This window comes from Boleophthalmus pectinirostris, unplaced genomic scaffold (assembly GCF_026225935.1).
Source record: "Boleophthalmus pectinirostris isolate CB_2022bp ecotype Guang Dong unplaced genomic scaffold, ASM2622593v1 HiC_scaffold_11, whole genome shotgun sequence".
In the NCBI taxonomy this organism is placed as follows: Eukaryota; Metazoa; Chordata; class Actinopteri; order Gobiiformes; family Gobiidae; genus Boleophthalmus; species Boleophthalmus pectinirostris.
The window spans coordinates 20,370,222-20,392,721 of record NW_026570994.1 but is presented as its reverse complement, the minus strand read 5'-3'; the positions used below and the strand labels follow the sequence as shown (position 1 = coordinate 20,392,721).

Here is a 22,500-nt window from a genome sequence, read left to right as displayed (position 1 = left end):
TGTTCGTCGTCGTCTTCATCGATCACTGAAGGTTTGGGCTCCTCCTTCGGCTGCTGAGTCTCCACCGGCTCCGGTTCAGGCTCACGCACCATGCTACAAGAGAAAAAACCGTTAGTTAAATTATATATATATTATATCTGTCTATCTATCTATGTATGTATCTATGTATGTATGTATATATAAATTAAATGTATAATATAGGACTAAACCAGAACCAGGAACTAAAACAGGACTAAAACAGGAACTAAACTGAGAACTAAGACAGGGACTAAACCAGGATTAAACTCGAACTAAACCAGATTCGAACTTTGTCTAAACCAGGGACCAATCAACAAACTGAACCAGGGACTGAACCAATTCTATATCAGTTCTAAACCCAGTCTAATCCCAGTCTAAACCCGATCTAGGTCTAAACCCAGTCTAAACCCAGTCTAAACCTGGCCTAAACCCAGTCTAAACCCAGTCTAAACCCAGTCTAAACCAAACCAGTCTAAACCCAGTCTAAACCCAGTCTAAACTCGATCTAAAAACCCAGTCTAAACCCAGTCTAAACCCAGTCTAAACTCTAAACCCAGTCTAAACCCAGTCTAAACCCGATCTAAACCCAGTCTAAACTCCCAGTCTAAACCCAGTCTAAACCCAGTCTAAACCCAGTCTAAACCCAGTCTAAACCCGTCTAAACCCAGTCTAAACCCAGTCTAAACCCAGTCTAAACCCAGTCTAAACTCGATCTAAACCCGGTCTAAACCCACCTGTTGTCGGAGTAGTCGGTCTCTGCTCCTCCCCACCACACGACTCCATCGTCAGCCTCTTGTTCAAAGCTCTGATCTTCTTCTTCTGCTTTGGCCGGGCAGCAGACGAACTCCACGCCCCTGAAGCGGTCGATGCCACAGGGGAGCAGCATCCCGTAGTCGTGGAGGTTCATGGTTCTGTCCCCGCAAGACTGAAACACACAAAGGTTTAAACGTTTAGAATGATTTGCCGATAGTATTTCACTGATTTAAATATTTGTAAATGTAAACGTTGTGTTTGTTGTTTGTGGATCGGACTGTGCTCTCTACTGACCTCTTTGGCGACGGTGTGCCAGTGCAGGTGGCTCTCACACTGGTCCATTCTTTCCTGATGGAGGAACCTGCATTTATCTGGAACCAGCAGCGCGTCACTCACAAACTCCCCCACTGAAACAAAAACACGCTTTGTAAAACTCCCAGAATTGTACAAAAATAGTTTCTAGCTTTGTGGTAACGCTTTAAGACTTAAACTGGGCGTACACTGTGAGATTTTTGGCCCTTTTTTGAGCAGATTTTTCACTTGTGCGTCTGTTTTTGGCCCGACTTTTGGCTTAATAGTGTGAGAACATGAATCGTGAGCTGTGAAGTTTAACTTTTAAATTTGGTCGTACAGTTTGAGTGAAACGATTGAAATTATCGCACAGTGTTTGGCCGGCATCACATGTAACTTGCAATTCTTTGTATTATAATGTAATGTACAGTAGGGTTGACAGATATTTAAACATTTTCTTAGATTTACAGGTTTTTTTGAAGGTTTTTAAAAGTAAGATACACTTTGTTGTCCCTGTAGAGAAACGTGTCCTGCGTTTAACCCATCCAGACTAAGGGCAATTTTAGTACATTTGTCCTCATCTGGATTTTTTTTTCTTATTTTCTACCCACTTTTACCCCCTAATGAAGTGTTATACATGTTTTAGTTTCAGTACAAACTGTTATTTCACAATCTGCCGCTGTAGTCGTGTCATGTGGCTGTAATAAAAGCTACAGGACCAAAAATACAAATGAAAAAACAAACAAAACGGAAAATAAAGTTTACACTCTTTCATACAAAACACACAGTAAACATGTATAAACAACTTTTTGGACATAAAAAAAAAATTTTTGCTACAAAAGTGCAAAATATCAAGTGTGTAAGTAAACTCTAAAACAAAAACTAAAAGTGCAGTGGCCTCATGACTTTCCTGGTGTCAGTCATGGAATCAGCTCGTGTCAGGTCCAGGGCACAGAGCCACATCACTTCTGCATTTCCCTGGGGTTTATTACATTTGGATTTGTACATTTGGACTGAAATAAACTTTTCAAATAAAAATAGCAAGGGATGCACAATTACGCAGCCCAAGATACGTAATTTGGCATTTATTTGAGAAATATCTGCACTTAGAGAGGCTTTTTTCTATTGTTACAAACACAGACGCTCAGAGCAGTCGATTATTTTGACTCACTACACTCTTTGGCAAAGTTTGGGTCGATCAAAATGGACGGAGAGAATGAGTTTGGCTGAAAACAAAGTTCCTATTGGACACTCGTTTTCCTGATGTCATCATGCGGTGTGTGTGACGTAGGATAATGCCGGAAATATGCCTGGAAAGCCGCAACTATCTAAATTTCTATCTTTTATGGTTGGAAAGTTATGCGTGGTTATATAAAACGTATTTCCAGGTATCGTATGGAAGTCTTCTCGTGGCTACTAGGCGTACGCACTAACTTACGACAACTCCTGCGCAGTTTTTTAAATAAATGAGGCCCCAGGTCTTGGTCTAGTCTTGAACTATTTTGAACTATTGTGTCTGTTTTGGGTTGATGGAAGAGGAAATATACCCAGACACAGGGAGAACAAGCAAACTCCAAACAGAAAGGCAGTAGTAGTTGTAATAGTAACAGTAGTAGCGCAGTGGAGAGCGGTAGGGCATCTGGTGTAATAGTTTCGCACGTACCTAAGCAGCGGTAGGGGACGACGATGTGCAGGTGCGACCGACACTGCTTGCGGCCTTTCTTGCACCAGTTCTGGATGGACACGGGCTGGTTGGCCTCCACCACGTTTGTGATCTGCAGCTCCGGGTAAACCTGAGGACACAAGGGGGCGACAGTGAGTCAACCTGGACCTGAACTAGACCAGGACTAAACCAGGACTAAACTAGGACTATAAACCAAGACTAAACCAGGACTGAAGCAGGTTTAAACCAGGGACTAGACCAGAAACTGGACCTGGGACTAAACCAGGGACTAAACCAGGGACTAGACCAGAGATTAGACCAAGGACTAGACCAGGGACTAGACCAGAGATTAGACCAAGGACTAGACCAGGGACTAGACCAGAGATTAGACCAAGGGCTAGAGCAGGGACTAGACCGGAGATTAGACCAAGGACTAGACCAGGGACTAGACCGGAGATTAGACCAAGGACTAGACCAGGGACTAGACCGGAGATTAGACCAAGGACTAGACCAGGGACTAGACCGGAGATTAGACCAAGGGCTAGAGCAGGGACTAGACCTGGGACTAAACCAGGGACTGAAGCATGGACTAGACCAGAGACTAGACCTGGGACTAAACCAGGGACTGAAGCATGGACTAGACCAGAGACTAGACCTGGGACTAAACCAGGGACTAAACGAGGAACTAAACCAGGAACTAGACCTGGGACTAGACCAGGGACTAGACCAGGGACTAAACCATGGACTAGACCTGGGACTAGACCAGGGACTAAACCAGGGACTAAACTAGGACTTTAAACCAAGAACTAAACCAGGACTGAAACAGGACTGAAACAGGACTACTCTTACTACTACTGTCATCTTCAGATTTCATGATTTTATACCTAAATTAAAAATATTCTTTTTTTATTCTTCTTTTCTCTTTTTCAGTATCTTGTAAACTTTGGCGTTGGCATTTCTGAAATTCCACTGAAGTCCTTGTTCTGAGATAAAAAGGTTTTCAAGGAGAACTCAGACGTTTCCAGGGTGAAGTTCACACACACAGTTGGACCAGATACTGCACAGTCTGTTTTATGTTTTATTTTATTTTATCAAATCACAAACACATGAGGACACATGATAAATATGTCAGTATTATGATAGTACTGTAGTACTTTGATAGTATTATAGTCGTACTTGTACCTCTTGACAGTAGAGCAGTATTATGCGAGTATTACAGTACTTTAGTATTACTATAGTAGTACCTCTTGGCAGTAGTGCTGGATCCTCTTTTTGGTATGATGTAGTATTATTCTAGTATTGCAGTATTTTAGTAGTACTTTTATAGTACCTCTTGGCAGGCGTGCCGGATCTCCTCTTTAGTCTGATGTAGTATTATGTTACGATTGCAGTACTTAAGTTGTATTATAGAAGTAGTAATAGTATTACCTCTAGACAGTAGTGCAGTATCCCCACTTTGGTCTGATGTAGTATTATTCTAGTATTGTAGTACTTGTTGTAATATTGTAGTACTGTTAGAGTTATAGTTGTACTGTAATAGTGGCAGTAGTGCAGGATCCCCTCTTTAGTCTGATATTGTATTATGTTAGTATTGTAGTACTTTAGTAGTATTATAATAGTAGTATTACCTCTTGGCAGTAGTGCAGGATCCCCTCTTTAGTCTGATGTAGTATTATATTACCATTGCAGTACTTAACTTGTATTATTATAGTAGTAGTATTACCTCTAGACAGTAGTGCAGTATCCCCACTTTGGTCTGATGTAGAAATATCCTAGTATTGTAGTACTCTGGTAGTTTTATAGCAGTATTGTAATAGTATTAGTACCTCTTGGCAGTAGTGCAGGATCCCTTCTTTAGTCTGATGCATTATTATTCTAGTATTGTAGTATTTTGGTAGTACTACAGTAGTATTTTAGAAGTATTCTTACCTCTTGGCAGTAGTGCAGGATGCCCTCTTTGGCCTGACACAGTATTATGTTAGTATTGCAGTATTTTAGTAATAGTAATAGTACCTCTTGGCAGTAGTGCAGGATGCCTCTTTGGTTTGACACAGTATTATGGTAGTATTGTAGTATTTTAATAGTAGTATTCTTACCTCTTGGCAGTAGTGCAGGATGCCCTCTTTGGCCTGACACAGTATTATGGTAGTATTGTAGTATTTTAATAGTAGTATTCTTACCTCTTGGCAGTAGTGCAGGATGCCCTCTTTGGTCCCGATGCAGCTCTTGCTTCCTGACGGGTCACTCTCCCATTTCCCCGTCTGGACGTTGATGTGCATGTTGAGTTTTCCACAGAACATGGCGACCTGAGGCTCCGCCAGCAGCCCCATGGACACGTCTGTGGGGACCTGAACCACAGAGAAGAAGGAAATACGCTTAGACGGGGAAATACTATCACTGAACACACACCGCGATTAAACAGTGAAACAGCGGCGCCACAGTCGGTCAGAGGACTTTTCCCGAACAGCTTCCTCAGACCGCAGCCCGAAGTGACCCAAATCCGATTTTTTTCTCCCCCGTGCGACCTGTATCTGATCTTTTAATGACCGTCTGAACGACACAGATGCGATTTTTCTCTAATGTGACCCAGGCCACTTGGATATAGAGCTCGGTATCATTAAAAAGTTGCCGCTACGAAACATACCTCGACTCAATGAGCTTACGATTCAGTAAAAAATAAAGTCTAAATCATGGCTGTGACACTAAAAGTCTTTTTCAAAACTATTTCTTGTGCAAAGTTCATACGAAACAAAAACATTTTAATCCTCAAAAACTGTGAAAATGTCCAATGTGTCGCATGTTCCGCAAAAAAATTAAATCTAGACAAGTTAAGATGAAAGTTTTTATCATGATTTGAGTAAATTTCACTTGACAAGTAAAATTATCAATCAGCAAAACAAGACTTTTTGTACTTAAAAGATGAAAATACAACTTGCTACACTTAAAAAAAAGGAAAAACAACAACTTTTTGTCGAATGCTGCTTGAATAAAAAAAAAAAACTGTTATTTCATTCATCGACTCTTCTCAAATAAAGTCAAATATTCTTAATTTAAGTAATTTTAACTAACCTAGACTTCACTTTTTGCAGTCAGAACGAGTTTCTTTCCTCTAAACAAGCAACAAAACTGTAGCTCTGTAACAAAATAATTTAGTAAAATATACCAAAACTTTAAAATCTCCAGGTGCTCAAGGGTAGCCTCCACGTTTAGGCGACTTCCTTAAACACTGACACTTTCGGGGCGTTTAAAGTTCACACTTGGAGATCACCTACAAGTCGCATTTAATTCGGAAATGTGAACGACCTCGCAAAAAAAATGAACGGATTTCACAAAAAAATAAATCTAAATTGAGCATTAAGCCCTGCAGTCTGAACGTAGCCCAAGAAACTCTGCTTTTATTGATTTATTAAGTTAAAAACAAACCAACGGAAAGAATCCAGATCAGTGCGTCACCTTACTTTGAATGATAGGAAATACTTTAACTCTGCTATAATTTTTTGAGCTATTTTTTATATTTTGAGCTTTGTAGATGCAGACAGACTAATAATAAAGTGTTACTCAAACATGTGTGAAACAAAACAAACTCCAGGTCTGTTTTTGAGGAGGTTACTGTGGTCCAAAACAAGAAAAATAATCTGATGAAGGCTTTTTTTGTTTACATTTTTGCTCGCATTTGCGCCTCTACAAGAACTTTGGTTTGCGTTTTCTGTTTCATTTAATGTTTTTGAGGAAGTAACAACATTAGAACACGACTTAAAGCTCATATAGGATCTTAAAAATAGTAAAACGTAACATAAACATCGATTAAAATTCAAATTAATCAAAGTAAAAACTGCTCAAATTGTTTTATGTGTAGAATTTGCATTAGCGTTAGCATTAGCGTTAGCACTGAGACACAAACATCTCTTTTTATAAACACAGAAGTATTCTCCGCTCAAGTATTCGTTGTATTTGTGTACTTTTTAACACGCTTGTCAGTAAAATCCGCCCTTATCGCCCTGTTCACTGTTTATCTTTAATATTTATTCATGTTAGCATGACTCGGCAAAACCCCCATAGAGATAAAACTGAGCGGGAAGTAGCGACGCTAACGGTGGCTAACAGGCGCTAAAAACTCAAAACTAGACGGTTTAATCCGAATAAATCAAGATCTGTCAACGAGTTTCGAACTAATGAGAAGTTAGGACTGTTACCGTAGTGATTAAGAATTTAAAAACTAAATCTTACAAAGTTTGAGTGTCAAAAATCCTCAAAATTTCGCCAAGAGCATGAATTGAAAACCAAGAGTAAATTTGACTTGAACTTAAAAATTGTAAAAAAAAAAAAAAAAAAAAAGTAATTAGAACTCATAAAATAAAATTAAATAAAATAAACAAATAAATAACCTGGTAAAATGTTCAAAAAGTTAACTCCAAACAATTTTTTTTTTTACGTTTTGCATTAAATAATTGCCATAACCTTTGCTGAGTGAGAACAAAACTTTTGGTAATATTTTGTACAAGTTTTCTTCAATTTAATTTATTTTTTCATGGCAGAGGAACCCCCCGAGGAGAGGAAAATGAACATATCGTGTTGGTAAATGAGGTGGGACAAAAATGAAAAAAAAAAAAATCTGAGAGAGAAAAAAGAGACGGAAGAGAAAGAGAAGGAAGAGACAGAAGGAGAGAGGAGAGTGGACGTATGTTTGTGGACATAATCACGTTAAAGCTGCAGAGACTCTGGCCGCGGACCAGAGGATCGTGAGAGGAGCCTGTGTTTAGACGAACACAATGAGGCTGTTTGTCTTTGCGCTCAAATAAATGCTCCGCTTTGTTGCTGTAATTGTACTTAATAGTGTATTATCCTTTTATTTTAACTTCATTTACTAACTGCATAACTGCGCCTAAATAAGGACTGAACCTGAACTCAACCAGGACCAAGCCTGGACTCTAAACTAGGACTGAACCAGGACTAAACTAAGACTAAAGTAGGACTAAACCATGGATGTAAGCTTGTGGGCGGAGCCTCATAAATAGGGTTTGAACAGGGCTCAGTAGAGATCACTAAATTACTCAAACATGCTCAAACTCAAAGCAAAACAACTGATTTTGCGTAACGCCTTAATATACATAAACTAGGACCAAGCCTGGACTAAGCCTGGACTAAACTAGGACTAAATAATGACTAAGTAAGGACTAAACCTGGACTAAACCTGGGACTACTATACTATAACTAAATAAGGACAAAGCCTGAACTCAACTAGGACTAGGCTTGAACTAAACGAGGGCAAAAGTTTGACTAAACTAGGACTAAATCAGGACTAAACCTGAGACTAGACCAGAGATTGGACCAGGGACTAGACCAAGGACTACACCTGGGACTAAACTAGGACTTTAAACCAAGAACTAAACCAGGACTGAAGCAGGACTAGACTACAACTAAATATGGACTAACTTTGGACTAAACGAGGACCAAACCAGAACTAAATCTTGGACTACTATATTACAACTAAATAAGGACTAAACCTGGACTAAACTAGGACTAAGCCTGGACTAAACTAGGGCTAAACCTGGGACTACTACATGATGACTAAATAAGGACTAAACCTGGACTAAACTAGGAGTAAGCCTGGACTAAAGCAGGACTAAACCTGGGACTACTATACTACGACTAAATAAGGACTAAACCTAGACTAAATTAGGACTAAACCAAGACTAACCAGGAACTACTATACTACAATGAAATAAGGATAAAACCTGGACTAAACTAGGACAAAACCAGGACTAACCCTAACCCTACTAAATAAGGACTAAACCTGAACTCAACTAGGACTAAACTTGAACTAAGACTGGACTAAACTAGAACTAAATTTGGACTAAACTAGGACCAAATTTGGACTAAACCAGGGATGTAGGCTTGTGGGCGGAGCCTTGTACACAATCTAAGGGCCCAGGAGAGATCACTAGATTACTCAAACATGCACGGATGACTCTAAAACCTCTTCAGACGTGTTTTTGATGAGCGAACGACGTTTTAACATGGGAGAAAACTTTTTTTTTAAAACAAAAAATCGATTAAATACATAGTTACTGTTACAATACACTGCGTTTTTCTACCATAGACCTCCATACACCCTTTCCCCCCTCCCCCTCCTGTGCCGAGCGTTCACACAGAGGCTTTCACACGAACAGATGCTCCACAGGATTACACCGGTCCATCTGTTTAAGAGGAGAGGCTCAAAACAAGTCGGGAACAGGAGAGAACACTTTATATAAGACGCCGAGGAACAGATTAAACATGTACAGCGTCACGAAATGTAAACAAAAATATTAAACTGAATTTGAGTAAGTCCTGAGCAACGCATCACGCAAGCGAACCGTGTCTCAAAACGACCGGTCACTTTTATTAGAGGGTTTATTTTACGCTGTTTTCTGATCATTTCCTCATCGTAAACAGACCTGGAGTTTTTGTTTTGTTTCATTCACACATTTTTAATTTAAAGGTTGTATAGAGGATTTTTTTAAGGAAAGTGAAATACAGCCACAGTCCTTTTTCCAAATGTTGTGCATGTGTGACGCCACCTTCCTCCTCCACAGCCTCAGTAGAAACACCTCCTCCCGCCTCTTTACTCTAGAAATCACGCGTGTTTACAGCCGGTGCGCGTTCAGAATTACTTTCGAAGTGACCCGTCTAGAAATATTTTAGCGACCGACGAAGGACTGAGACCGGGACCGGAACAACCCCTTCGTCTGCTTCAGTCGCACAATCGCTGGAAGGAATCTCCAATCTCACCTCGGTTTGTCTTCGCTCCTTTTCCCCTTCCCTTCTTCTTTCAGCGACCTCAAAAACGGACTTTCTTTCGCGGCGAACCGGTCGTGGATTCTCGTCGGCCGTCGCAACAAACTTTGTGCGAACTGTTACGAAGCGACAGTTTGGAAAAGCCTCTAAGAACCGCCGCATAAACCACGTAATCCCCGCATCCCGACGACTCAGTTACACTAGAAACGTAGGGAGTTTGATTGACAACCTAACAGCCAATAGAAAATGAGGCAGCCTCGTTTTCTATTGGCTGATGTTTCTCTGGCCTCAACACGTCCACAGTTGATGGATTTTCATTCTTTTTTTTTTTGGTCATCATAATTCCAAGGCTGCTGCATCTCTGTTATGGTATTTTAAACTTTCAATGACAATTTGAAACAAAAAAACAAACAAAAATCCTCCATACAACCTTTAACACACAAACCCTGCACATTTATTTAGGCTGAGTTCTTCTCTCAAACTATTAAAAACGCTCACATGTCACACTTTGGTGATACAGGAAGTGCTCCAGAGTGTTTTTGAACTCCACACACCTTCACTAGAATCATTTGGATCATTTCAGCTCAGGAATTGACCATCTGTACTGAACTAAAGGTAAAAACGAGCTGTTACTTGAAAACCATCGCTTCATGGGAAATCAGCTGGAAAGTCCCGCAGGCTGGAAAGTCATATTTCACATCTTACATGTTTCAGTGAAAGACAGAGTTAAGACCTTCCTAAAACTGATTCTGAATGATTTTTGAACAAATTCTGAAGCTTTCTAAGTTTATTGTGTTGCGCTGCTAACAAATTGTTCATGGGAGGTTAGAAAATAATTAATACTTCTTCCCAAATCAACAGTTACAGATGCTATAGGACACGGGGAACAAGAAAAAATATTTAAAATACGATTTCATAGTAAAAAAAACAAAACAAGTCATAGTCTGAAAACCAAGAGTAAATTTGACCTGAACTTAGAGTCTATTAGGACTAGACTGGAGGCTTAAACCAGGGGCTAGACCAAGGACTAGACCAAGGACTAGACCAGGGACTAGACCAGGGACTAGACCAGGGACTAGACCAGGGACTAGACCAGGGACTGAACCAAAACTAAACCTGAGACTGAACCAGGGACTAGACTATGGACTGAAACAGGGCCTAGACCGGGGACTAGACCAAGGACTAGACCAGGGACTAAACCAGAAACTGAACCAAAACTAAACCTGAGACTGAACCGGGGACTAGACCAGGAGCTGAACCAAGACGAAACCATGGACTAAACCAAGGACTAGACCAGGGACTAAACCATGGACTAGACCAGGGACTAGACCTGGGACTAGACCTAGGACTAGACTAGGGACTGAGCCAAAACAAAACCAGGGACAAAACCAGGGACTCGACCAGGGACTAGACCAGGAACTAGACCAGGGACTAGACCAGGAACTAAACCAATGACAAAAACAGGGACTAGACCAGGAACTAAACCAGGAACTAAACCAGGATCTAAACCAGGATCTAGACCAGGAACTAAACCAGGAACTAAACCAGGAACTAGACCAGGAACTAAACCAGGAACTAAACCAGGAACTAAACCAGGAACTAGACCAGGAACTAGACCAAGGACTAAACCAGGGACTGAACCTGGGACTAGACCAGGGACCAGCCCAGGGACTAAACCAGGGACTAAACTATGGACTAGACCACAGACAGAACTAAGACTTAAACCAGGGACTAGACCAAAACTAAACCAGGGAATGAACCGGAGAGTAGATCAGGGACGAGACCAAGAACTAGACCAGGCACTAAAACAGAGACTTGACCACGGACTAGACCACGGACTAGACCACGGACTAGGCCAGGGACTAAACCAAAACAAAATCAGGGACTAGACCAGGGACTATCAAATCACACAGAAACTGAAACAAATAAAAATTTAACAAAAATCATGAATTGGCAAAAAGTAAACCTAAAAATACAAAATACAAAACACAAAATACAGTTACTACTATTAAAATTTTAAAAAAAAATTACAATATATTATAAAACTTTGGAACCATAAATATTTAACGAACACAAACACTTCTTCCCATCGACCAAAGCCTCAGTCAAATCAGAAAAAACACCGAGCTTCATTTGACTGACAAATTCCACTTCCTCTTTTGTATTTCCCCTTTACTACTTCTAAACACCACAACAAAACAAAAAAAAACTGGACTTCACAAGCTTCCCGTTCATTTTTACACGTTTAAAAGCACATTGCGTAACTTTTCGACCTGCTTTTCTCCGTTCAAAATGTGACTAAATTAAATTATTTATCGCTAAAAACGTAATTAAAAAACACTTCAAAAACGTGAATTCTTGCTGCTTCTCCACAGATCTAACGTGGAACTTAAAGACGAAGCAGTAACGTCTCCATGGTGACGAGGAGGTAGTGGAGAAGTCACGTAATGCGGCTTTAATTAATTTTTTTTTTGACTTTGCCTTTGTTCAGAAACAAAATAGTCCTTTTTCAGACCTCAAATATTTGAAATACCAATAAAACGTGACTCGCTCTGGGGGGTTTTTTTCAGGGTATTTTAGTGTTTTCTTTTTACACGCTCTGGATCGTCGGGTCTAAACTCAGAGACTAAATTTAACTTTGGACGGGAAAGTGAAAATATACAATGTCTTTATATACTTCTTCTTTTTGTTTTAAAGTTTTAACGTAAAGTGTAACAATACCACACGGAACAGACTGAACGTGTGAGAGAAAACTGTGAAAACTGAACTACAGAAGGACTAAACCAGAACCAAACCAGGACTAAACCAGAACCGAACCAGGACTAAACCAGAACCGAACCAGGACTGAATCAGGACTACACCAGGACTAAACTATTGCAAGAATCCTGAACCCAAGAAAATGTTTGTAGTTCTAAACGACAGGGTTATCTGCCAGTACAACTACTACGACAACTACTACTACTACTACTACTACTACTACTACTACTACTACTACTACTACTACTTCTACTGCTGCTACTACCACTGCTACTGCTACTACTGTTGGTACTACTACTGCAACAACCACTACGACTTCTGCAATTACTATTACTGCTACTGTAGCTGCTGCTACTACCACTGTTACTATTAATGCTACTACTACTACTAGTACTAGTACTACTACTGCTGCTACTACTACTACTGTTACTACCACTACTGCTACTACGACAACAAGCACTACTACTTCTGCGACTACTATTACTGCTACTGCTACTACTGCTACTGTTACTATTACTGCTACTACTACTAGTAATAGTACTACTACTACTACTACTGCTACAACTACTACTACTGTTCCTCCTCCTCCTTGCTACTACTACCACTACTACTACTACTGCTGCTATAACTGCTACACTATCACTACTACTGCTACCACTACTACTGCTACTACTGTTGGTACTACTACTGCAACAACCACTACTACTTCTGCGACTACTACCACTACTACACTATCGCTACTGCTACTACTACTGCTACTACAACCACTACTGTTGCAACTACTACTGCTGCTACTTCTACAACTACTACTACTTCTGCGATTACTACTACTGCTACTATTATTACTACTACTATCACCATTACTACTACACTGTCACTACTACTACTACTACTAGTACTACTACTACTACTACAGCTACTATTACTACACTATCACTACAATTACTACTCTGCTACACAAATAAACTTCCCTTGCCTATTACTACTAGTACTACTACTACTGCTATGACTACTACACCATCTACTTGAGTGCTTCCATTCCTCATACTCGGCGCGTGTACTCTCTGTAGTAATCGTCTTTTAGTACTTCCACACGTACAGTAGTGATTGTGAATAACCGAACTCGTATATTTTAACGGCGTCATCACACTCGCGACTCTCGGCTCATAAACACGCTAACGGCCCGCGCTAACGCTACACGCTAACGGCCGGCGCGCGTAAATCTCCGCTCGAAATACAGCTAGCCGCTAAATGCTAATAAACGCTAATAAATCAGAGTTAGCGCGCGGAGAGGAGGTTTGGAAATTATATCTGGAATTTGATAAACGACGGCTTTTACCGGGCGGCTGCTGCTACGACGAGGCATAAAAATATTTGTCAAGCGTAAGTAATAACGTCGCTGAAAGGTGCACAATGCGGCTCCTTGTCTCCATGGAGATTTTTATTGCTTCTGGAATGTTCCACGGTAATTTCACTCGTTTGTCATGTTTGAAGGTTCAACATGCGAGGGTTTTTTTGTGCGTTAAATTAAACATGCGTGAATGAAAAAAAAAAAAAACGCGACTCCAGGTCTGTTTGTGATGAGGAGATCAGAAAATAAAAAATCGGCGAAAGAACTAGGTCAAGTTACAGGTCAGATCTGCGGAGAGGCGACCCCAGTAACAATGTCTGGTTTTCAAGGTATTTTTCATGCAATATAAAACTGAATAAACACAAGTTTCATATATTTAATGACATGTACTACTACTACTACTACTACTACTACTACTACTACTACTACTACTAGAGGTACATTTCCTGCCAGTACTAAACCTGGACTAAACCTGGACTAAACCAGAACTAAGCCAGGACTAAATCAGGGGCTAAACCAGGTCCAAAGCAAAACTAAACCAGAATTAAATCAGAGCTAAACCAGGACAAAACCAGGACTAAACCTGGACTAAACCAGGGCTAAACCAGGACTAAACCAGGGCTAAACCAGGACTAAACCAGAACTAAAAGCAAAACTAAACCAAGACTAAACCAGGACTAAATCGGGGCTAAACCAGGACTAAAGCAAAACTAAACCAGAATTAAATCGGGGCTAAACCAGGACTAAACCAGGACTAAACCAGAACTAAAAGCAAAACTAAACCAAGACTAAACCAGGACTAAATCGGGGCTAAACCAGGACTAAACCAGGACTAAAGCAGAACTAAAGCAAGACTAAACCAGAACTAAACCAGGACTAAACAAGGACTAAACCAGAACTAAAGCAAGACTAAACCAGGACTAAACAAGGACTAAACCAGGACTAAACAAGGACTAAACCAGGACTAAACAAGGACTAAAGCAGAACTAAAGCAAGACTAAACAAGGACTAAACCAGGACTAAAACAGAACTAAACCAGAACTAAAGCAAGATTAAACCAGGGTTAAATCAGGACTAAACTAGAACTAAAAGCAGGACTAAACCAGGACTAAACTGGGACTAAAGCAGAAACTAAACCAAGACTAAACCAGGGCTAAAACAAAACGAAAGCAGGACTAAAAGCAGGGCTAAACCAGAACTACTGTAAACCAAGACTAAACCAGGACTAAACCGGGACCAGACAGCTCCTCGTCCTGTCCGCGGTGTCTTCGTGTAAATATTCGCTCGGCGTTCGTCAGCGTGTGAAATACAACGAGCCTCTAACTGCTCGTAAATCAGGAGCGCGTCAGTCGTGTGCGGTGAAAGAGGCCGTCGTCCAGCGCCAGGGCCCCACCGGGATCCCAGCTCAGGGTGATGTGACGGTTCTTATCGCACGGACCCAGGCGCGCTCCAGGGGGCCGGGCGAGACCAGAGCCGGGGAGACCAGAGCCGGCGTTTTTTAGGGGGGTAAGAGACGAGAGATGAAGATGAAGCGGTTGGGATTTGGGGGGAGCTGGTGAAGTGAGACTGGACCACGTGGGAAAAATGTGAAAAACAGTGAGTTTTTCCTCGCTTTCGTTGTGCGTCCAGAGCGTTAAAAGTGATACAAATAAAAAAGTGCAAGTCCAGTAAAAATCTGAAATATTTGAGTTTTTTTTTACTTATAAACATAAATCATAAACTACAACACATGAACCAGGACTGACAAAGGTCTAAACCAGGACTGAACCAGGTCTAAACCAGGACTAAACAGACTGAACCAGGTCTAAACTAGGAACTAAACTAAATCTAAGCCAGGTCTAACCAGGACTAAAACCAGGTCTAAACTAGGACTGAACCCAGGTCTAAACTAGAACTGAACCAGGTCTAAAACCAGGACTGAACCAGGTCTTAAACCAGGACTAAACTAAATCTAAGCCAGGTCTAAACCAGGACTAAACCAGGTCTAAACTAGGACTAAACTAGGACTAAACCAGGTCTTAAATAGGTTTAAACCAGGACTAAAATGGAACTAAACCAGGTCTAAACCAGAAACTAAACCAGGACTAAACTAGGTCTAAAACAGGTCTAAACAGGACTTAAACAGACCAAACCAGACTAAACCAGGTCTTAACCAGGTCTAAACTGGCTAAAATCAGGTCTAAACCAGAACTAAACCATGACTAAACCAGGACTAAACCAGGACTAACCAGACTAGGTCTAAACTAGGTCTAACTAGGTCTAAACTAGGTCTAAACCAGGTCTAAACAGGACTAAAACAGGACTAAACCAGGTCTAAACCAGGCTAAACCAGGACTAAAACCAGGAGTAAACCAGGACTAAACCAGGACTAAAACCAAGTCTAAACCAGGGGGCCGGGGGAGACCAGAGCCGGGTTTTTTTTTTTTTTTTTAGGGGGGGTAAGAGACGAGAGATGAAGATGAAGCGGTTGGGATTTGGGGGGAGCTGGTGAAGTGACACTGGACCACGTGGGAAAAATGTGAAAAACAGTGAGTCCAAAATGGGCCAAAGTTTTTCCTCGCTTTCGTTGTGCGTTAAAAGTGATACAAATAAAAAAGTGCAAGTCCAGGAAAAATCTGAAATATTTGAGTGTTTTTTTACTTATAAACATAAATCATAAACTACAACACATGAACCAGGACTGACAAAGGTCTAAACCAGGACTGAACCAGGTCTAAACCAGGACTAAACTAAATCTAAGCCAGGACTAAACCAGGACTAAACCAGGTCTAAACTAGAATTGAACCAGGACTACACTAGGACTGAACCAGGTCTAAACCAGGTCTAAACCAGGACTAAACCAGGTCTAAACCAGGTCTAAACTAGAACTGAACCAGGTCTAAACCAGCACTGAACCAGGTCTAAACTAGGACTGAACCAGGACTAAACCAGGACTAAACCAGGTCTAAACCAGGTCTAAACTAGAACTGAACCAGGTCTAAACTAGGACTGAACCAGGTCTAAACTAGAACTGAACCAGGTCTAAACCAGGACTAAACTAAATCTAAGCCAGGTCTAAACCAGGACTGAACCAGGTCTAAACCAGGACTAAACTAAATCTAAGCCAGGTCTAAACCAGGACTAAACCAAGACTAAACCAGGTCTAAACCAGGACTAAACCAGGTCTAAACTAGGACTAAACCAGGTCTAAACTAGGTTTAAACCAGGACTAAAATGGAACTAAACCAGAACTAAACCACGACTAAACCAGAACTAAACCAGGACTAAACTAGGTCTAAACCAGGTCTAAAACAGGACTTAAACAGGACCAAACCAGGACTAAACCAGGTCTTAACCAGGTCTAAACTGGGACTAAATCAGGTCTAAACCAGAACTAAACCAGGACTAAACCAGGTCTTAACCAGGTCTAAACTGGGACTAAATCAGGTCTAAACCAGAACTAAACCAGGACTAAACTAGGTCTAAACCAGGTCTAAACCAGGACTAAAACAGGTCTAAACCAGGTCTAAACCAGGTCTAAACCAGGATAAACCAGGAGTAACCAGGTCTAAACCAGGACTAAAACCAGGAGTAAACCAGGACTAAATCAGGACTAAAACCAGGACTAAAACCAAGTCTAAACCAGGGGGCCGGGGGAGACCAGAGCCGGGTTTTTTTTTTTTTTTTTTAGGGGGGTAAGAGACGAGAGATGAAGATGAAGCGGTTGGGATTTGGGGGGAGCTGGTGAAGTGACACTGGACCACGTGGGAAAAATGTGAAAAACAGTGAGTTTTTCCTCGCTTTCGTTGTGCGTTAAAAGTAATACAAATAAAAAAGTGCAAGTCCAGTAAAAATCTGAAATATTTGAGTTTTTTTTACTTATAAACATAAATCATAAACTACAACACATGAACCAGGACTGAACCAGGTCTAAACTAGGACTGAACCAGGTCTAAACCAGCACTGAACCAGGTCTAAACTAGAACTGAACAGATCTAAACCAGCACTGTCTAAACTAGACTGAACCAGGTCTAAACTAGGACTGAACCAGGTCTAAACTAAACTGAAGGTCTAAACAGAAGATCTAAACTAGGACTGAACCAGGTCTAAACTAGAACTGAACCAGGTCTAAACCAGGAACTGAAACCAGGTCTAACTAGAACTGAACCAGGTCTAAACTAGAACTGAACCAGGTCTAAACTAGGACTAACTGAACCAGGTCTAAACCAGGACTGAAACAAAATCTAACCAGGACTAAACCAGGACTAAACCAGGTCTTAACCAGGTCTAAACTGGGACTAAACCAGGTCTAAACCAGCGCTGAACCAGGTCTAAACCAGGACTAAACCAGGTCTAAACTAGAACTGAACCAGGTCTAAACTAGGACTGAACCAGGTCTAAACTAGAACTGAACCAGGTCTAAACCAGGACTGAACTAAATCTAAGCCAGGTCTAAACCAGGACTAAACCAGGACTAAACCAGGTCTAAACCAGGTCTAAACTAGGACTAAACCAGGTCTAAACTAGGACTAAACCAGGTCTAAACTAGGTTTAAACCAGGACTAAAATTGAACTAAACCAGGTCTAAACCAGGACTAAACTAGGACTAAACCAGGTCTAAACTGAACTAAACCAGGACTAAACCAAAACCAGGTGGACTAAAACCACGACTAAACCAGACTAAACCAAACCAGGACTAAACTAGGTCTAAACCAGGTCTAAAACAGGACTTAAACAGGACCAAACCAGGACTAAACCAGGTCTTAACCAGGTCTAAACTGGGACTAAACCAGGTCTAAACCAGAACTAAACCATGACTAAACCAGGTCTAAACCAGGTCTAAACCAGGACTACACCAGGTCTAAACTGGGACTAAACAAGGTCTAAATCAGAATTAAACCACGACTAAACCAGGACTAAACCAGGTCTAAACCAGGTTTAAAGGAGCTCTGCACCGGTCCTTTCTCCTGTGGACCTCTGATCCTGTTCTGACACTCAGTCCTGTTTTAATCCTTGTTCAGTCCTGGTTCAGTCTTGTTTAAGTCCTGGTTCAGTCTTGTTTTAGTCCTGGTTCAGTCCTGTTTTAGTCCTGGTTCAGTCCTGGTTTAGTCCTGTTTTAGTCCTGGTTCAGCTCTGGTTTTAGTCCTGGTTCAGTCCTTAGTCCTGGTTTCAGTCCTGGTTCAGTCCTATCCTTTATCCTGGTTTGGATTTTGTTTTTTTTTAGTTTTTTTTTATATCGCCCACTACACCCCTTTTTATAAGAACATGCTAACGGTGCACTTCCTGATTTTATGATAAGACTTTATGATTAGATGAAAACAGGACCACAGTTTGTTTGAAGAAGATTATAAAGAGTCTCACAGCAGCAGGTACAGAGAGAGAGAACGGTTTTTCAATACAAAGGGAACTGGAGCCAGAGTCGATGGAGCCGGAAGCGCGCCCACGCTCACTTCCTGTTTGGAGCTCTGTGTTTCAGCGAGACTCGGGTGAAACGGGTTAAAGTTTTCAGTGTGACCCAGATCTGAGTCACGTCTGTGTGCCGTGCAGTTTGAGATTCAGGTCAAATACTGAGCTTATCTGGGCCACAGCAAAATAATATATAACCGAGTCTAAGGTGAGTGCTGGTCCTGGTTTAGTCCTGGTTTAGTCCTGGTCTAGTAGTCCTGGTTTAGTCCTGGTCTAGTAGTCCTTGTTTAGTCCTGGTCTAGTCGTTGTTTAGTTCTAGTTTTAGTCCTGGTTTAGTCCTTTTACAGTCCTGGTTTTGCCCTGGTTGTAGTCCTTGTTTAGTCCTGGTTTAGTTCTAGTTTTAGTCCTGGTTTAGTCCTGGTTTAGTGCTGTTTTAATCCTGGTTTAGTCCTACTTTAGTCTTTGGTTTAGTTCTAGTTTTGTCCTGGTTTTAGTTGTGGTTTTGTCCGGTTTAGTCCTAGTTTTAATCCTGGATTTGTCCTGGTTTAGTCCTATTTCATCTTTAGTTTAGTTCTGGTTTTAGTCCTGGTTTAGTCCTTGTTAGTCCTGGTCTAGTCGTTGTTTAGTTCTAGTTTTAGTCCTGGTTTATTTAGTCTTATACAGTCCTGGTTTAGTCCTGGTCTAGTCCTGCTCGTCCTTTTACAGTCCTGGTTTTGCCCTGGTTTAGTCCTTGTTTAGTCCTGGTTTAGTCCTAGTTTTAGTCCCAGTTAGTAGTCTTTGGTTTAGTTCTAGTTTTGTCCTGGTTTTAGTTGTGGTTTTGTCCCGTTTAGTCCTGGTTTTGTCCTGGTCTAGTCCTGGTTTAGTCCTAGTTTTAATCCTAGTTTTGTCCTGGTTTAGTCCTATTTCATCTTTAGTTTAGTTCTGGTTTTAGTCCTGGTTTAGTCCTGGTTTTAGTCCTGGTTTAGTCCTAGTTTAATCTTTGGTTTAGTTCTAGTTTAGTCCTGGTTTAGTCCTGGTCTCGTCCTGGTTTAGTCCTAGTTTTAATCCTGGTTTGTCCTGGTTTAGTCCTGGTTTAGTCCTATTTCATCTTTAGTTTAGTTCTGGTTTTAGTCCTGGTTTAGTCCTGGTTTTAGTCCTGGTTTGTCCTAGTTTAATCTTTGGTTTAGTTTAGTTTAGTCCTGGTTTTGTCCTGGTCTAGTCCTGGTTTTTAGTCCTGGTTTAGTCCTAGTTTAATCTTTGGTCTAGTCCTGGTTTAGTTGGTTTTGTCCTGGTTTAGTCCTATTTCATCTTTAGTTTAGTTCTGGTTTTTAGTTCCTGGTTTAGTCCTAGTTTTATCTTTGGTTTAGTTCTAGTTTAGTCCTGGTTTTAGTCCTAGTTTAATCTTTGGTTTAGTTCTAGTTTAGTCCTGGTTTTAGTCCTAGTTTAGTCTTTGGTTTGGTTCTGGTTTAGTCCTCGTACAGTCCTGGTTTAGTCCTGGTTTTAGTTCAGTTTTTTTTTGTTTGTTCTGGTTTTAGTCCTGGTTTAGTCCTGGTTTTAGTTCAGGATTTCACTGATCCTGGTTTAGTTTATTTATTTGGCAGGAAAAAGTCACAGTTTTTAACCTCCGTATCAGATCTCCACCTCGATAAAACGATCAATGTTTGTTTTTGTGTTTGTATGATTAGATTTCTGTGACGTTATCTTTATTTTTCCCAGAATCCTCCTCTTTCTGCTCAAAACGTCCCGTATATCACATTATATCAGACGTAAACAATTATCTTTGTATTGTATATTGAGTTTTTGTCTTCGCAAATTTACAGAAAATCGATAATAAAACACGTATATTGAATCACAAGCTCCTATGGGAAAATGCATTGTTTTGGAGCAGCACTTAAAACAATAGGAGACTACAAAGACCATGATCCTTTGCTCCTCGTCCTCCAGCCAATGAGATGAAAGGTCTGTGATGTCAAACTAGAGTCAGGTCTGGACCAGGATTAGGACTAAAACAAGGACTAAACCAGGACTAGACCAGGCTAAACAAAGGTCTAAACCAGGATTAAACTAGGACTACACATCAGGACTAAACCAGGACTAAACCAGGACTAGATTTAGACTATACTAGGACTGACTACATTAGTTTTAAGGCAGGACTAGACCAGGACCAGACCAGGACCAGATTAGGCCCAGGCCAGACTAAGGCCAGACTAGGACCAGATCCAAGGACCATCCTATGACAAGACTAGGACCAAATTAGGACTAAACTAGGAACAGACCAGGACCTGACTAGAACCAGACTATGACCAGGACTAGGACAAATTAGACCAACTAGGACCAGACTATGACCAGACTAGGATCAGACTAGACCAAATTAGGACCAGACTAGGACCAGACCAGGACCAGACCAGGACCAGACCAGAACAGGACCAAACCTAAACTAGACCCAGACCAGGACCAGACCAGAACAGGACCAAACCTAAACTAGACCCAGACCAGGACCAGACCAGAACAGGACCAAACCTAAACTAGACCCAGACCGGGACCAGACCAGGACCAGACCAGACCAGAACCAAACCTAAACTAGACATGGACTAGACCTGGACTAGACCTAAACTACACCTGGACTAGACCTGGACTAGACCTAAACTGGACCTAAACTAGACCTAAATTAGACCTGGACTAGACCTAAACTACACCTGGACTAGACCTGGACTAGACCTAAACTGGACCTAAACTAGACCTAAATTAGACCTGGACTAGAACTAACTAACACTGGACTAGACCTGGACTAAGACCTAAATGGACTAAAACTAGACCTAAATTAGACCTGGACTAGACCTAAACTACACCTGGACTAGACCTAAACCTGGACCTAAACTAGACTAATAGACCTGGACTAGACCTAAACTACACCTGGACTAGACCTACTAAGACCTAAACTGGACCTAAACTAACCTAAATTAGACCTGGACTAGACCTAAACTACACCTACAGATGGACCTAACTGGACCTAAACTAGACTAAATTAGACCTGGACTAGACCTGACCTAACCTGGACTAAACTAGACCTAAATTAGACCTGGACTAGACCTAAACTACACCTGGACTAGACCTAAACCTGGACCTAAACTAGACCTAAAACCTGGACAGACTAAACTGACCTAGACCTGGACTAGACCTAAACTACACCTGGACTCCAGACCTCTTTTGAGCCAGGCTAAATCAGAACTGAACTAGGAATAAACCAGGACTAATTTGGGACTAACGGGACTTTTCTGAAACTAAACTAGAACTAAACCAGGACTACATCAGGACTACACCAGGTCTAAACTCGGAACAATGCCAAAGATCTAAACCAGGACTAAACCAGGATCTGACCAAAAGTGTGAGCTAGATCAGGACTAAACTAGAACTAAACCAAGACTAGAACAGAACTACACTCTCTACACCAGGAGGACTAACCCGGGACTATTCCAGGACTCAACTGGAACTAAACCAGGACTATGGAGCAGATTGGGACCAAGGG

General features: G+C 41.1%; 1 protein-coding gene across 1 annotated transcript in view; it reads right to left on the bottom strand.

Annotated features, from left to right (window-relative positions):
• The window catches only part of appa (amyloid beta (A4) precursor protein a), a 58,866-nt gene that overhangs the window by 14,018 nt on the left and 22,348 nt on the right, over window positions 1–22,500 (bottom strand). The window contains exons 2-6 of the mRNA XM_055163671.1: window positions 4,906–5,073; window positions 2,726–2,855; window positions 1,066–1,178; window positions 753–943; window positions 1–93 (exon numbers count right to left, since the gene is read on the bottom strand). The exon at window positions 1–93 is cut by the window's left edge and continues 112 nt beyond it. Of these exons, the coding sequence (XP_055019646.1) occupies window positions 1–93; window positions 753–943; window positions 1,066–1,178; window positions 2,726–2,855; window positions 4,906–5,073 (695 nt within the window). The remainder of the gene's footprint in view (window positions 94–752; window positions 944–1,065; window positions 1,179–2,725; window positions 2,856–4,905; window positions 5,074–22,500) is intronic.